General features: G+C 39.9%; 1 protein-coding gene across 3 annotated transcripts in view; it reads left to right on the top strand.

Annotated features, from left to right (window-relative positions):
- LOC126350882 (sedoheptulokinase-like) overlaps nucleotides 1-18,178 on the top strand; it is a 119,696-nt gene that overhangs the window by 32,343 nt on the left and 69,175 nt on the right. For all 3 annotated transcript variants that reach the window (XM_050002557.1, XM_050002556.1, XM_050002555.1), the window contains exons 2-3: nucleotides 1,851-2,112; nucleotides 3,868-4,127. In XM_050002557.1, coding sequence (XP_049858514.1) covers nucleotides 1,882-2,112; nucleotides 3,868-4,127 — 491 coding nt within the window. In that variant the 5' untranslated portion in view covers nucleotides 1,851-1,881. The remainder of the gene's footprint in view (nucleotides 1-1,850; nucleotides 2,113-3,867; nucleotides 4,128-18,178) is intronic.

Here is an 18,178-nt window from a genome sequence, read left to right as displayed (position 1 = left end):
ATTTCTGCAGGCTTCCCTGGCACTTTTCTTTCCCATAATTCTAAGTGCCTTCTTTTGTAAGATAAGTACACTTTTCATATTACCTTCACTGCTGGATCCCCATACCTCTATCCCACATCTTAGATGGGATTCAAATAGTGCAAAATATATTTGCCTGAGAGTGGTGACGTTACAAAAAGGTGTCAGTTTTCTTAGGATGTATATGGCAGTACATAGCTTTTTACAAATTTCATTTACATGATCAGACCAGTTTCGCTCTGCAACAAGTGTCAGGCCAAGAAATTTGGTCGAGTATTGTTTTTTAATCTGAAACTAAGGAAAAATTGTTAGCCAACATGCTTCAAATTTGTACACAATATTCTAATAAAGATTCAAATGGACACAGGCTATGTATATTTTTAGACAATAATGTTTAGGTTTTCTGTTGACACTGACTATGAGAAAGAAAATGTTATCCTGTGAAAGTGTGCTGTTTTGTTTTCTTTCTCAGTTTCAGTTTTAACTACAACAGCAGAGCATTTAAACCATTAGACATCTTGTTTCTCCCATATACATTCTTCCTCCCTATATATAATTTTAAATAAAAATTGAACACAACTGTGCACTGTTTTGTTTTCTATCATAGTCGCTTTTTAACACAAAATGTGAAATTGGTATGTATGTCTTATTGCCTTATGATTAGGACACTACTATGGAATCTCTATTGTGTGAAAGTCTGTAATGCTATCCATCTGCAGTTTAAAACTATGCAAAATACTCTCAATGAAACTACTGTCCTCATAGTTCCAGCAGCAGGAGAGATCTTTCACGTCCAGTGTACCAATGATCCAATGATCCCAACCAGTTTACCCATTTATTTTAAGCAACTTAAATTCCCAGCCAAGTTTTTGTTGGCTATGGACAGAGAGAAGAGGGAGAAGGATGTGGAGATAGGGGAAGAGGAGATGGACAGAGAGAGGATGAGGACCTCATGGACAGGGAGAAGGGGGAAGTAAAAGCAGACTATGACGTACAACCAATTCCAAAACATATTTAGCAATTGCAGGGTTTTGCTAGTAATAATCTAGTTTCCTAAGTGAGTTGTATGATCTCTACTATATCATAGAGAACTGTAATTGTGGTTATATGCTTATCTTTACGTACATAAATGTGTGGTGTTGCTCACATTTTAATTTATTTGAACAGATTGAACCTGTTACAGATTTGCAGCCATAATTAGTTAAAAATTCAGTGACAGAAAGAGTGTGTAGTCATAAACTTAACTGTGTGTTGCTGTATTTTTATGATATGGTGATGGCCGTAAAATCAAAACCAGTTCTATGTTCAGGTAAATTAAAATGTGACAATTGTACAGTTTATTTAGACATCATGGTTGCATATGTCCTCCAAAGGTAAAATATGACCTCATTTCATAAACAGATAACAGTCTTCGACCAGTTACAGTGATAGCTCAGAATGAGAATGTGTCTCACAAACATTTCTAATATGGATAATTATCACTGATTTAATATTTTAAGAAATAACTTATTGGTTGTGCCCTGAAAGCTTGTTTATTAGCAGTGCCTGTAGTGTTTACCTAAGTAAAATCTATATTTTATAGTTTTTTTAGTTACACTGAATCTTGCCTTTTCTAGCTTCTTATGTTCTTTCTCACCTTCCTTTTCCTCTTAAGCTCAGAAATGTAGAAACTTTCAGTTTCTTCAGTGAAAAATTGTATCTTGTTGTTTATACAAGTAGTTCTTCCAGATGAACAAAACTTTATATCTGTTGTTTACAGCCATTCATTTGTGAGTTCAACAATAATATATTGTATTAAGTTGCTTCTTAAAAGCCTCTGTTTTGTTTAACAGATCAATAGACTGTCCAGAGAGAATAATCGTGATGTCTGAAGTCAAAAGGAAATTAGTTTTGGGTATTGATATTGGAACAACATCTATAAAAGTCTGCATTGTTGATGCAGCCACAAAACAGACATTGTCTAAGCAGGCAAAGGATACTCAAGCAAATGTGCCTAGCGACCAAGGGTCAGAAGGAAACAAGCAAAATGTACCTAAAATTATTTCTGCATTGAATTTTTGCATATCTAGGCTTCCAAAGGATCAACTGAAAGATGTGAGTGTTTAATTGTGCACCTTTCATTCATTTTATGGCTGTATTAGCAATTATATTGCCCTTAGACATTAATGAGTTACTGTTTCAAATGTATATAAGTGAATTTGTTAGGTAATCATAAGACGCTGAATAACTTCTAACAGCGATGCATCTGTATGCAGTTTAAGGTTTTAAAGACTTATCTAATCAGAAGTACAATATATTCTATATCTTCTTATTATGCTGATTGTAAATTATGAGTATGGTATTGTATGTTGGTTTCTAAAAATCAACGAAAAACAAAACTAATTACAACTCAAAAATGTTATTTTAACTGACAACAGTGACTGTCAGCCAACAGCACATGTTACATATGTAATCCTGCTGTCTGCGGCATGCTGTTGTAACACACTTGTTAAGAATCCTTGTTGTGTATATAAAATACAGCTTAGTTGGCAATGGAAGTCGTTTTATTTCAACAAATGACTCAGAAGTAGCCTCTTGAGTGTGATGAAATTTAATCAAAATGTGGACCACACAAAACAGCAATGATGACATGTGAAAGTACAAAATGAGACAAATACTTATTTTTTAACTTGAAACATATGAAAAAAACTGATGTGTCTATTTGTTAGAGCATAAATCATATCCATGTAATGTGTGTTTACTCCAAATAGCCACATGTGACACAGTTAACGATATCACATGGCAGCTTCTCTGGCATGCTGTAAGCAATCCAGATCAAGAGATCAAGCTGGCAAAGGGGTGCACTTTTTGTTTGCTTGTGAAGATAATCATGTTGAAGCCAACCAATGGGTCCACTGATTTTATTTGGTTGGTTAATGTAATCGGCTGCTGCCACAGTATGAGGATATCCAGAAAATGTGAAAACATTATCAAAAAAGACATCTGTCAGTTATACGTGGAAAGACATTCAGCTATGTACGTTTGTCTAAAGATGTATCAACTTACATGCAGACACTGTAGTGCCTAGAGATAGTCTTTTGATGGATGAAATTACCAAATCAGTATTAAAGCTGAACAGGGAATCATCTGTGAAGAAGATACACCAGTACTGATCTTCTGGCTAGTGTCCGTGTTTGTACTGCAAATACTCCATACTGTGATGAATGACACAGATCTCACTGGTCACCTCACATAAACACTAACTTCATGAAGCATTCTTCTTTCTGATAATACATTTCTTGAATTGGAGAAAAGGCTAATACTGGGATGGTGTGTGGTTCTATTCTTTGGAATGCACAGCTGGACGTATTGGAGACTGGTACTTGGAAAAGGGCTGGAACTTGTTGCAGTCCTTTTCCACTTGAGGCTGAATTTTCTGGATTTTAAAAATTGCTTCAACAGATTACGGACAACAGAAGGCTATACATTAACCACCTGACCACTTCTGTTTAACTTTGCCTTCCATTTTTAAATGGCCATCCATCACAATTTTTCTAGTAGATGATAGCACAGTCCAACCAAGTTAAGTATCTGTGTTGTCTTCCATCATTCTCACAGCACCAGACAATATACTACTACTAAACACAAACTGTTTCCCATATACACGTAATGCAGACAGATTACTGTGCCATTGGCTTGCATATAGTGTTTTGAGTAGTGTTTTAATAGTGAGAATGTGCATAATTTTTAGGTTAGGTGCTCTACGTTTTTCTGAGTAAATGCTCGTGTGATTTTTCCCTAATTTATGAAAGTCAGTGTGGTAGTTACACAGAAGTTGTCATTCACTTATTGTTCTTATTGACATTTAAGGTGGAGCATATTGGGATTTGTGGACAGATGCATGGTGTTATGCTGTGGACTAGTCAGGAAGGAGAAAAAGCTTGGGAACAAACAGAGGTGTTTACCGGTTGTAGATATGAAGCTAATGCCAAAGCTGTATCGGCACTATATACATGGCAAGACTCTCGTTGTGACCCACAGTTTCTGGCTACACTGCCAAAGCCTCAGTCACATCTTCATGTTTATTCTGGCTATGGATGTGCTACACTGTTCTGGATTGCTCGCAACAGGTATCAGAATAAGCTGTTTTTTCATCGCTATATTTTTATGTTGTTTTAAAAGGATTTAACTTTGTTGTTGTTTTAACATTAGTAGTTTTAATTAATTTTAGGCTTAGTAGATTTTAAAGTATTTTCAGAACTCCTTAGAAAATCTTCATAGTTTCACAATGTAGATTTACCTGATAAAATGTGGGCTGTCAGCTGAAGTTAAATTTTTCTGTGATAAGCCATACTGGAACAATTATGCCCTGGATAAGCCAGCATCATAACTATTATGCGCCCACATCTTACAGGTAGTGGACTGAGGGAACGCAGACATTTAAGTAATAAAAAGAAATAAAGTAGCCTCAGGCTGCTAGAATTGTTTTATTATTTCATGATCAATTTTGAGACTTTATGCCTCATCCTCAGATGTACCTGATTGATGTTAAGTATTAATCTCCTAGATCACAGCAGGCAGTCAGCTGAATTATAGGTGTGCCTGCTCTACGTCCATCCACAATGCCACTCAAACAACACCTCATTGTTGAGGTAGAATGAAACATGTAGGGATGTTATCACTGTTTATCAAACAAAATTTGTATAATAACAATGGTTTGAGAAGAAGACAATCCCTCACAGCATAGTGCAAATGCTGAGCAGTAGATAGACATGTAAAAATGATGTAGAAACAATGTGTCAGCAACTTCCATTCTTCCTAAAATCACTTATATTTGGAGCACATCTGAACATAGTGATACACTTGCATGTGGGCACTGAATAGAAAACATCATATACTAGGGGAGAGGATGTATAATGAGATACAAGTGGTCCAAGGGCAGTCAGATGTGAACATACACGCTAAAACTATAACTGAAATAAGGTTTGGGGATAGGTACTGGGAAGGGGGCAGAAGCAGATTCAAGATAAGGATGATCAAAGCCAGGTACCTGCAGTTATATGTGTGCAGGAGTGGGTGACACATGATGCACAAGCTGTTTGGGAGTTGGGCTGCAGCCTACATAATCATAGCTTGGACAAAATGTCTATCACCAGAGGTGGGTGAAAGGTCCACACCTGCAACAGAACAATGCATGAACACAGTGCAGTGGAGTCACCTGGCCAGTAGCATAACACTGAGATACATGTTAGTTCATACTGTCAGGGTCATCCTGTGGATGAGCTGATGGGTGCTCCAGGGGGCAGTGTTGGAAGAGCCAGCTCTAACAGGCTAGGACTGGAATTGGTTAGGTGGACAGGAGTTGCACTTGAATTCTTCTTTGATGGTTGGAAGCAGGTATTAGATAATAATGCACAATGACTTTTCATTGGTTTGGCAGATGGCAGAACACTACTTTGAGATATTCGGGAGTGACATTGTGGAGCATATTTCTCATTTCAAGACACTGAAAAATGTAACTTGCAATGGTATACTTGCTTTGTATTCCTTAGTTAGATTTTGATTAATCATTTACAAACAAGAAAACTACTTGGTATCTGGACAAAGTGCAACGTAGAAGCATTTTTTGTCAGTGCCAAGCAGTATTTTTCTAGATGTTCAGTCAGTTGCTACATAGTTAGTTGTTTCTACATCTACATCTACTTTTACAGCCATACCCTGCAAACCAATGTGTAGTGCCTAGCTGTGCATATGTTCCATTGTACCAGTTATTATGGCTTTTCCCATTTCATTCAGATATGGAGTGCAGGAAGAGTGGTTGCTTAAATGCCTCTGTACTTGCTGTAATTAGTCTCATCTTGTCCTCACAATCCCTATGTAGTCATCAAGAGGGCTCTCAGTTTATTTGATTATTATATGTATTTTCTCTTCAGAATATATTTTTGACTTATTATTTTATCATTAATTGCTGAAACTGTGTTGCACTATACACAGATGAACCAAAAGCAAGGCTGCTCTGTTATTCTACCTTAATATCTCATTAATGTATGCTTGTAAAATTAATTCATAGTGTTTGTTGAAATCTTCAAGTTATAGCAAAAGCTGTCAGATTATTGCAGTAAACTTTAACCTGTTTTGACTCCCCTGGTGCTTTTCGAGCTGTTCACAGCATGTACTTAACAGAACATCAGTCCAACATGTTGAGTGACACCCTCTCCACCTACAACAGCAAGAAAAAGAACATCCACTGCGTAAGACAGCAGAGCAAATTTACATTCAGGGAAATGGTCTTGAAAATACAGCATCTGACAAGTCCTATATCGTATCTACAGTTGCTTATTATATGCCATTTTGCATGCTGTTGAAGCACATGACCTGGTTACTGCCAAGAAAGTGCGCTATTCATTAAATGAGGTCTGTTGTACCTATGGAAAAGACCAGTGACTTGATATCTAGATAAGCTGGTCACATCTTGATTTATTTAAACAGGTGACCAGTTTTTGCTTTACAAGCATCACCAGATTTTAAAATTAACAGTGAGGTTTAGGACTGATTATGTTCTCTATTATGCATCCTGTGCATCACTGTTCTTTGTAAGATCTAGTGATGGCTGAAAGCCTAAACTGGTCATCTTCTATTTTGATTTTGTTCCAATAGTATGTCTTACGCAAAACAAATTGTGCATCTGTACACTTGTCAGTGAGAACGGGAGAGAATGAATGAAATTGTAATATAGCCATTATACATATTTGATATTGTTTTGCTAAGAACATCATAAATTCAAGTGATTCTGAAGTAAAGTGTGTATTAGCAGTTTGTTGTCATGCACGAGCGTGCGCTGTGAAAGAGCAATACTGTGAACTTCTGACAGAGACCGCCACAGGCAAGTGTTTATTGAAACCTTGCCATGCTATGCTTGTGCTCAGTTATCATATAATTACCGATTGCATACATTTGCCTTATCTTATTGTGTTCAGTGTATGTCAAGATCACTGGTGCACACGCCACAGTCTAATAAGATTGTGCTACCATTCTTTGCTATGTAGTGTATCCAAGTTTGCAACACAAGTGGCAAGTATAGGATTGTTCTCCACATGGTTTTCAGTCTCCGATTGGTTCTCCATTGTGTCTACCATGTCTGATGGCGTTACTGATGAGTTTTTCCACTGGCTGCTTGATCAGCAAGTGGTTCTTACTGCAGCATCTCAGTCCACAGCAAGAGGCATTCACCACAGCGCAACACAATCAAAGCCACTTATTGCAAAATCTTGCCTCAGTTTTGATCTGTTCAGGTCCATCTTAATCTACATCACCTGCCACATTGCCCCTTGCACCTCATGTTTCATCTGTTGCTTTCCTTTTTTTGTTTATCCCCCACCATTTCTGACTTAGGATGAGTCTGCCAAAGAATGGGAGGCCCACAAAAAACTGTTGCGACAGCATTTTCATGTGTTTGGGTTGACTCATGTTACCTTATGACATGCTTTTTTTGTCTCTGTTATCACCTCGCATGTATCAACTCCTGTGCCAACTGTCCTCCCCCCCCCCCCCCCCCCTTCCCCTCCAGGACCCGTCTTCACTCTCTTTTGGTAATGTGTGTGACTTTCTTTCGAAATACTACTGTAAACGGATTCTACATCATTGCCACTTGAGTTAAGTTCTATTGGTGTCACAGGCAATCAGAACATTCCTATAAAACATGGGCAGCTGAGCTTCACGGTTTAAGCCATTGTTGTCACTTTGTCACTGGTGCACGTAAGGAGTCATATGCTGACCAAATAGTTAGTGATGCAATCATTTGGTTGACCCCCGATTGTGAGGTTGGTGAGCGGGCCCTTCAATGTGAGAACCTCCCCCTCTACAATGTTCTGAATATTGCACAATATTTTGACCTTTCGAGGGATGTTGGTATTTAAATTGAATGAATAAGTGAGGTTGCAGAAGTTCAACCCACTTCCCTTGCTGTTTGTTGTACAGTTCACAGGGGGTGATATGGTGGCAGTGGTCTGTGTGTGAGCAGAATATCATGACAGCTGGGTCAGCTCACTGTGGCAGCCACAGTTGCAGCAGCAGCAGCAGCATCACAGCTAGACCAGTAATGAACAACAATGCAAGTGCTCCACACTTCCCTCTTGTCCATTATGTTTTGTCACTCATGAAAGATAGGATGCCCTAATTGGTGGGCTGTTTGCCACCAGTGCAACAAAATGGGCCACATGTTTGTCATGCAAAATTCCAACAGCCTATTGCAGAGGCTGACATGGATGTCATTTGTGTATCAGCAATCTCTGTTGCACCCAATAAGCTTTTTATTGATATCAAGGTTTATCAGAAGGTTTTGCATATGCAAATTGACATTCTTGCTGCTATGTCATTACTCAGCTTGCTAACGTAAATTGACTTTGGTTCTCCCCCTTTAGCACCAGTGTCATGTACATATGTCACCTACAATAAACAAAGCATGCCGATGTCAGATGATTTATCAGCCCGTCATATATAAATCTGTGGTTCATCTGCTGAATTTCCTGGTGGTGAACTGTGCATGCACAAAAAAATTTGGTTTGGACACCTTCAGCCTTTTTGGGGTTACTGTCTGCAATGAAGTTAATCTTGTCTCTGACCAGGTGCCTTATACACAACTCAACTTCTTACGCTCTGAATTTTCTGCTCTGTTTTCTGTGGGCTTGGGTTGTGCCAATAATTTCAAAGCCCAAATTACCATTAAACCTTCAGCCAGATCCTATTCCTTTCAGGCTTGCCCAGTGCTGATGGCACTCTGTGACCAAGTCGAGGTGGAGCTTGACCATCTCACAGCCTCTTGTCTTGTCCAACCAATCACATCCAGTGAATGAGATACCCTCCTAGTCATTGTCAAGAAGCTATCAGGATGGTTACACCTTTGCAGTGATTTCAAAGTTTCTGTCAATGATCAGTCAATTATTGGCATGTGTCCCTTGACGGGCCCTGATGAACTTTTTGCTAAGCTCACTGGTGGTCATTTTTTTTCCCAGATTGACATCTCATGTTGCATATTTGCAGCTTCCCATTGATGGTGATTTTTAGTGGCTCTTCACTGTTAACATGCCTTTTGGCATGTGCCAATACTTGTAGTTATCATTTGGTGTGGCCAGCATCCCGATGGTTTTTGAACAGTTTCTTGAACAACACATGAGGTCTGAACCTGGCTGTACCAAATATGTTGATGATATTGTGATCTCTGGCTTCTCCACTGCTGAACATCTCAATAACTTACGTACACTCTTTTTGCTGTTACAGGCTGCTGGGTTAAGCATTCTATTGTTTATCTTGGGTTTGAGGTCTGTAGTACTGATATCAAACCCCTTCATCAGAATCTCTCTGCCTTTGTGGCTCTTCCATATCCTACATCAGTCAAGGAACTCCAGGTGTTTTTAGTTAGGATTGCTTATTATCATCAGCTTTTGCCAGAGGCGGTGTTGGTTGCACAACCGTTACATGCCTTGATGCATAAGGGGGCATCTGTCCACTGGTTGCAAGCATTCGAAATGGGATTTTCCAAAATGAAGTCTGTGTTACAATCTGTACTTTGCCAGATAACCTATCATCCGGGTCAACATTTAGTGTTAGCAACAGATGCATCCCAGCATGGCCTGTGGGCAGTGTTAGCTCATTAATATTCTGATGGCTCCAAGCAGTCTGTTGCATAAACACGTCAATACTTAATTTGGCTCAGACTAGATACTCGCAAATAGAGAAAGAAGCCCTTGCCATTGTTTATGCCTTAAAGACATTTCATGTTTTCCTGTATGGTGTAAAATTCCATTTAATCATGGAGCACAAGCCGTTAGCCTTGCTGTTTAACCTCTCAGCACCGTTGTCAGGCAAAGCAGTACATTGTCTTCAGTGTTGGGCACTGCTCCTCTCTCAGCTCAAGTACGAGATTCACTTGTGCCCCATAGCTAAAAACGTGAATGCTGACTTGCTCCTCTGTCTTCCAGCCAGTCTGAGCCCACTTTTTGATCAGGAAGGGTTACTTTGTTTCTACATTGATGAATGTGCTCCACAGACTGTCAATGGTTTTCCAATCACTAGAGCTTGGGTCTTGCAGGCTCATCCTAATGATTCAATTTTACAGAAAGTGATACATTGTGTACAATGTGGCTGGCCTGAGGCACCTCCACTGTGGGCATCTAACCCCCCTCTGTAACTACTACGTGTTTCTGCATTGTTTCTTGTCATTGATGGTGTTCTACTCTTTGATACATACTATTCAACTCCTTCCTCTACATACAGTTTATAAAATTTTGTAGGAGTTTCTCTAATTACTTTGTTACTTTATCTGTACCTACTGCTTTGCCATTTTTCATTGCAGCAATGGCAAACTTTACTTCTTCCATTATGATGGTTGGCCCTTTCTTGTCATCATGTACACTGTTGTTAAGCAATATGAAAATATCTTATCCACCCATGTGAATATAAAACCTAAGATACGGCTTCCCTGATAGATTTAAGCAGAGTGTCAGATGAGGACTTGAACTTTGCTTTGTGCTTCTTGGATGCAAAGAAATCCCATCTGTACCAGACAAGCACACCTGACAGATTGACTCAAAGCTCCAGTTTGCCAATACAGGTATTGCCTTCAGTCTGAAACCAAAGCTTGTTATTTGTAGCATACTATTTGAGGTGTTCCATGATGCAGCAATGAACTCTTGGATTTTGCAAGGTGGACTGGTAGCTTACCTATATTGCTAACAAGATTGCATAACAGGAACCTTCACAAAATTTCCTCTTTCATTATGGAGGTAAAAAAAGTCTGATTATTGTACATGAAGCCAAAGGATTTTATACATTACCTGAAGAAGTGCCAACTTCCAGTAATTTTGTAAGCCTTAATGACATTCCCGTTTTCACGCAAGTGCATTTGTAGGACTTCTTACATGTCTTTAGTAGCAAGTTTTTTTGTGAATTTTTAGACATGTGCTTACTAGTACAAATTTTTTATTTAACTCCTAATAAGGTGCATAATTTGACAATGTCACTGTGAGAAACCCTCTGTCAAGTTGACTAGTGGATACTACAAGAAAGACTCAAGGAAGAAAACTTTACCTGTCAGATTTGACGCCTTCCATTTTTATGCGATACTTTGATGTTATTTTAAATCATTAGGTAATATCATCGACTCCTTTGCAATAAATTATACATCTTAATTCCTTCCATACTAATATTCAGCTCATCATAGAGACCGACAACTGTGCACAATCATTCTTTTTGTATGTACTAGTACATAGTAACATGCCTGCACCTTCGCACAACGATCTGTCATCATTCATTTCAGCTCATCAGAGAACTGCAGGTGTTCTACATAGAGATCAACCCAGCACACTGAGAACTTTTACATCAATGACTAAATAATCTAAGGACACATTTTTCTGCACTGACTGCTCCGAACAGCAGAGTATGCCTTGAAACTCTGAACAAGAGATAAACCAGCCAGAAATAATAGTAACAATTTCATTCTGCAGTCAGGTTCATTAGGAAACACAGTGTTAACCGTGTTTGTCACCATTTCACCCATGTACAAGCCATCTCAGGTACTGTTGAGAATAGTCTGGTTTTCAGACTATAAGGTGTTTCTGACAGTCTTTGTTGGTAGTAAAAATCCTGGATATATCAGTGACTGCCACCGGTTTTTCAGTGACAAGATACTGGAAGATGCTCAGCAATTTAAGGGAAATTACTGCAAAGAAAACAAAATTCTTCTTTAGTAAGTCTGTTGAGTAGATTCATGGGATTAACAATTGATTCAGGTTGAAAACCGTTTCTGCTACCTGAATTGTACATTTTATGCAAAGAGAACAGCACATGGTACTTGCAAGGTGTTTAGGGAGTTCATGGAGATGCACCAGTGGCCATTTTTCTCTGTGCTTCTTTGTTAACATAACAAATATTTTAGTGATTGATGGTATGATATCCTTTTTGGCATCTGCTGTTGGTAACTCTCAGCTTATGATTGTATATGCTATTTATAAATGAAATAATATGCCCATTTATTCAGAATATAATAGTGCAGAAGCACCATTACAGCTGCAGTTGAATGCAAGAACATGTCAAGAATTACTCTGCTACAGCAGCTCACAGGTGAAAGATCAATACTGTAATGAACATTGTGAATGCCAAAATGGTGCACCATATGAAATATAAACATTAACCATGGATTTAATATGTTCAGTGCCAATGATGTTAGGAAGTTACTCTTATTGGCAGTGCTGGCCATTCATTCATTGTGTTCCACAAAACCTATCAAGAAAGAGGAACTTCAGGGATGTGGAACAGATCACTGTATACATTAAAAAAACACTGACAAATCATGGAAACTTAATCTCCTCAGGTACTGTATACAGGTTGTTGCAGAATGACATTTTAAAAACCTGTGAGATTGTAGAGGATGAAATTCAGAACATTTTTTAATGAGAAACTTATAGCCAGAAATGTGTACTATGCACTGTCTTCACATTTCATAAGCTAAATGAGAAGATTTTGAGTTGCAGCAGGCACAACAAAAGACTGCTAAACAAGTAAGCTTTCTGACAAAAGGCCTTCTTCTGAATTAGACAACATATAAACACATATTCATGTAAACACAACTCACACACATGCACATTTCCAGTCAGTCATAACACAGCTGCAACTGATTTTTATCATCAGCTACAAAAACCAGTATGGAGTAAGTGTATTGAGTCTTTGTGAGATAAAAACTTGAACTATTAGCTGTGAACCACTTGCAGGTCTCTTCAGCTATCATCTGAGCTGTGTCTACTAAGGCTGAGTTTGGATGCTTAATTATTGGGTTGGTGCTTAACTTCGTAATGTTTTTACATCAACACATAACAGAGATTTTAGTCATCAATAATATATTACCCTTCACTATTTACTACAGTCTGCTAATGCTTGGTTACTTTTCAATTCCACAACAGTAGAAATCATGTGGTTTTGAGGTGACAAACTTATTGAGCCAAGTTCAGAGACCTTTTCATCCAGAAAGGTAGTTCATTGGAGGTTGTGCAATACAGAGTGAAAAAGCTGAAAATTTGAGGGTAGAAGATGAGGTGAATAAGGTCAACTCATGGACAGTGTTATTTGCTAGTCTAGCATCATGTGGACAGGCATTGTCGTGGAAGAGCATCACTTCATGCAGTCCTCCTGGTCATTTTTCTGGGACTGTGTGTGCATGATGCCTTAGTTTTTGACAATAAAGTCAGCAATGATGACTGCACAGTGTGGAAACAATTCGTTGTACACTACACCGTTGCTGCATAACATTATCTTTTGTGGGTGTGTGCAGGTCTTGGTATGGGGAGTTGCTGCTTTGTCTGGGCTCAACCATTCCTTTCCCATTCCCTTCTTTTCCTTATGTTAGCATAAAGACACCATTTCCTTTCACCATTTACAATACAGGATAGGAATGGTCACTTTGTTCATGAGCTAGCTGATGACGACCAAGAAGAGATATGCTTATGGGCACTTGCTGATGTTTGTTATTTTGGCTTAAAGCATGCAGTGCCCATGTGCCCAGTGTTTGAATATTCCCCATTGCATGCAAATGTTGCATGACAGTGGAATCATCACATTTCATCACATTTGCCAATTCTTTAGTACACTGATTTGGATCATTGAGGATTAATGTATTTAAATGATCTTCATTGAACCCCGAAGCTATTCCTGAATGTGGAATGTCACTCATGTGAAAATGATCCTCCTTAAAATGAGAAAACTATTCTTTTGCTGTGCTCTGTCAAGTGGAATTATCCCCATATATAGCACAAATGTTTCTGCCTGCCTTCACTGCTACCGTCCTTGTATTGAACTCCATTTTCTAGTATCCATAGCTCCACTCACTATCTCCAGATGACAAAATGACAACTCAAACAGCAACAGTGAACTACAAATAAAAAGTGACAATTGATAAATATACCCATAGCAACCAGAATACCCAATATGCAAAACAGAAACACTACAGACTTATGCACCAACCTAATATAATGCTTGCATTGTCAGCAAACATGAAAAGTTTTCAACAACACTTTTATGTCACTGGAAGATCATTTATGTAGGTTAGGACCAAGAGTGGTGCAGTACTAACCACATGTTATGTGGTCCCCTCTGTTGTCAAAGTAAGACTCCACCCATGGAAGAGTGATGTCATTGATGCCATAACACTTCATTGTGTCAAATAGAATTTTGTGATCCACACAATCAAAGGCTGTGGCAAGGTCTCAGAATAAACTAACAAGATAATTTTTTGTCTAGCTTTGTTTGTGAGATCTTGTGTTGCTTTCTCTATGCAGAATGATTTGGGAAAGCCAAATTGAGGGGGGCTAATAATTTTCACTCAATTGAAAGAGACACTTTATTCAGTCATATGCCACTTCCTCAAACCCTTTTGAAAAGATTGGACAGAAGTGATGTAGCTCTGTAAAAAAGTTGCTTTACTTACTCCAGTTATGTGGATTGGAGTTTCTACAGAGTATTTATGTCTGGCAGGAAATATGCCCCAAGTCATTGATTGATTACAAAGATGGCTTATGAGTAATTATCTAAAGTCTGCTATAAAAAATTACAGCAACCATAATTACTATTTTCTTTTTTAGTGGCTTGATGATTTTTTTTTTTTTTTTTTGTTTTCCTTATGGTTTATATTTTTGAAACTGATATCTGTTGGTAGTGCATGCAGTTTCTGCACAACTAAAAGTAATGCAACTGTATTCAGTTATTTACTAGTAAACAAAAAGTTTTCTGACCCTGTGTGGAAGCAATCATCACATTTGGTGGTCAGTGATTTGAAAGTGTTTCCATTTCAGCTGGAGTTATTTTTTGGGGGTTCAGTTTCATTTGGATTTTTTGTTTGTTTTTTGTTTAATATTGTTCCAATTTGTTTTTTTCCTTATGTTTGGAGTGTTTTCTTTTTTGAGCATGGTTTTTCTTTTTTGATGACATGTTGGAGGGTTTAACAATACTGGTGGTTATGGCATTTCAAATTTTGACTAAAGCTTGTTCTCTAAATGTGGTAGAACTCTCACTTACTCGCCAAAGATACTTTAATCCTAGGAGCAAACTGCCACTTACCCTGCTTCTGTTTAATTATGTCCTTATTTGTTTTAGAGGGAAACAAGACTCTAAGTGTAACAGAAATTTGCTTTAGAAAGAGTTAAATGTGACATCTACGTAGTCTCCTTTATACATATCTTCCAAGTTTCTTCCCCTAGACTTCTATCCAAACACTGTGAATGAGTCATTATTTATCATTCTACAGTGTAGTATCCTCCTTCTACAGTCTGTATGATCTGTACCTAATTGGTCAGCAGATTTTATTTTTAACGTTTGACCATCATGGTTAAATAAACAGTTAAGGTTTTCAAGCTAAGTCACTGCATGTTGTTGGGTCCACAAACAAATTGTCAGCAGCAGTTGCATTAAGTCCTTAAATCCTTTTAGGGAATTTTACTGTAGAAAATGTTGAAGCCTTCCCTGTTACTGTTAAATTCGATTTGGGCAATGAGTCTCAGAATGAAGGTAGTAACGCTTTATTCAAGGTACAAGTTCACAGATAAGTAAAGTCCTATAACAACTAAAAGAGCATTCATGATCACTTGAAAGTAACAGAAACAAAGTTCACTGCCATGATACCAATTTTGGGGAAAGCTACATCCTGAGTGGCTGTAGATGTGGTGTCCAGAAGGGCCATCTTGCATTGAGTGCCATGAAGCAGCATGGAGATGGTGTGGTTGTAGAGCAGAGAGTCAGGGCTGGTCTTAGCGAGTTCTGATTGCTGAGCGATGGGTGAAGGAGCAGTTGAATGCCAATGCTGTAAGCTGTGCTTGGCCTCAAGTTTCCAAGAGGCAGAAATAAATATGTGCGACCATGTGATGTGTAGACAGTATTGTTTCCTCAACAGCAGCACTGCTGGTTTCCTCATGCCGCGCGCTGCTCGGATGTGTGGCTTGTGCCCTCTGGTGGCACAGATGGCATATCAACAGAGTGTTTGTATACAGTGTTGCGTCCATGACACACAATGCCCGTTTGGTATTAGTGGTCAGTCTCTAGAGGAGAGACACTTGCAGGCCACGGGTCGACAGGTAGGAAAACCTGCAGGGAAAAGACATACTGGCAGCATATGTAGCCGACCTGTGGCTGATATACAACAGAAAATATTCCAGAGCTTGTCATAAATCTCTCTAGGTGGCCTGGCAGAAAATAAACATTTAAGTTTCCACAGAAAATGATTCCCCATTTAAAATCGTAACCTTTTTAAAACTTTTACCAACTGCTTTATGAAGCTTCTTTTGTACGGAACCAAGGAACTACCAAAAAAATAAAGATAATAAAAACTTGTGTAACACCTGTACTATCCACATTTCTCAGTCTCCCCCCCCCCCCCCCCCCCTGAGGGTTCGGGGGTAAGAATAGGCCCGCGGTATTCCTGCCTGTCGTAAGAGGCAACTAAAAGGAGTCTCAAACATTTCGGCCTTAATGTGATGGTCCTCTAAGGGGTTTGACAACTACCTTTCAAAATATTCTGTTAGTGCATACAATTTGGGGAAGGACGCCTTACGTCGTGTATTATATATCCATCTTGCCCGAAGATCTGGCACACGCGATATTGTCATGGAGTTGGACTTACATCGAGTTTCCGGCTGCATCTGCTGCAGTGTGTTCCGGGTAGCGTACATTCCCTCCATAGTGCACTTCCATCTTTGCCCTCGTGATGTACATGGATATTTTGACACCCGACATCCAGCACGGTAGCCAGTCCGTTGTGGTGGGGTTGTCTTGTACCCTCTTGGTGGTAGCCCCCTGACTACACAGGGATCGCACTGCTGATGCCTGAGCTGCTACCTCCCCACGTATGCCGAGGAGTAGATGCCTATCCCTCTGGGGCATCAGGACTCCCGGCGAAGGCCATCCTGCCAGGTGGTCTTTGCTGCAGCAGGGTGGCGCCCGTGGGGAGAGCCCCTCGTCGGAGTGGGTGGCATCAGGACGGATGACCCGCAATGAAGTGTGGTACATCATCTCTCGCTGGTGGGCCTCCACCAGCAGTCTCTAAGGGATCGAGGTCTAACCTCAACGGGAAGATATTTGATCTGAGATCGTTTCCCTCCCTGGCCACTCCATGGCTAAAAAAGGCAGTGGAGATTATTCACCCCGGTACCTTGTGTGTACACGAGTTGATGGGGAATCATTTATGTCGACCAAGCCTTAGTTTTTTGTGGAGCATTTAGAGGACAAGTTCGGGGAGGTGGAGGGCTTGTCCAAAATGCGCTCTGGGTCGGTTCTCATCAAAACAGCATCCTCTGCCCAGTCACAGAGGTTGCTCACTTGTGTCAAGTTGGGGGATGTTTGTATCACCATCACTGCCCATAAAAGTTTAAACATGGTCCAGAGTATTATATTCCACAGGGATCTTCTACTGCAGTCCGATGATGAACTACGCGCTAGTCTACAACGACGGGGTGTTCACTTCGTCCGGCGCGTCCATTGGGGTCCGAGGGATAATCCGGTAGCCACCGGTGCCTTCATCTTGGCCTTCGAAGGTGATGTTTTACCCGAAAAGGTCAAGGTGATGGTTTACCGCTGTGATGTGAAGCCATATATCCCTCCTCTGATGCAGTGTTGTAAATGCTGGAAGTTTGGGCACATGTCATCCTGCTGTACTTCCGGCATCTCATGTCGAGATTGTGGACGTCCTTCGCATCCCAATACTCCATGTGCTCCGCCTCCCATCTGTGTTAACTGTGAAGAACACCATTCCCCCTGCTCGCCGGACTGTAGGACCTTCCAGAAAGAACGGAAGATAATGGAATATAAAACCCTGGACCACCTGACCTACTCTGAGGCTAGGTGGAAATATGAGAGGCTCCATCCTGTGCCAATGATGTCAATGTACGCCGCTGCTGCAACGGCGGTTCTTCCATCTCCTGTGTCATGCACCCTTGGTTGTGGGGGGCACGTCACACCCTGCTGCTCCTGCTCCATCTTCTTCAGGAGCAACATCCTCCCAACCATCGGGGACATCAGCTCCCCCTTCCCAGTCGGAGAAGTATAAGACTTCTTCGGCTACTCTCGCCAGGAAGGGGTCCCTTGGGGACCTCCCTTCGCAAGTTCCAACCAGTGGAAAAGCGGACACCCGCAAGTGGCAGTAACAACC

This window comes from Schistocerca gregaria, chromosome 1 (genome assembly GCF_023897955.1).
Source record: "Schistocerca gregaria isolate iqSchGreg1 chromosome 1, iqSchGreg1.2, whole genome shotgun sequence".
Taxonomy (NCBI): domain Eukaryota; kingdom Metazoa; phylum Arthropoda; class Insecta; order Orthoptera; family Acrididae; genus Schistocerca; species Schistocerca gregaria.
This window is presented reverse-complemented; position numbering and strand designations above follow the sequence as displayed.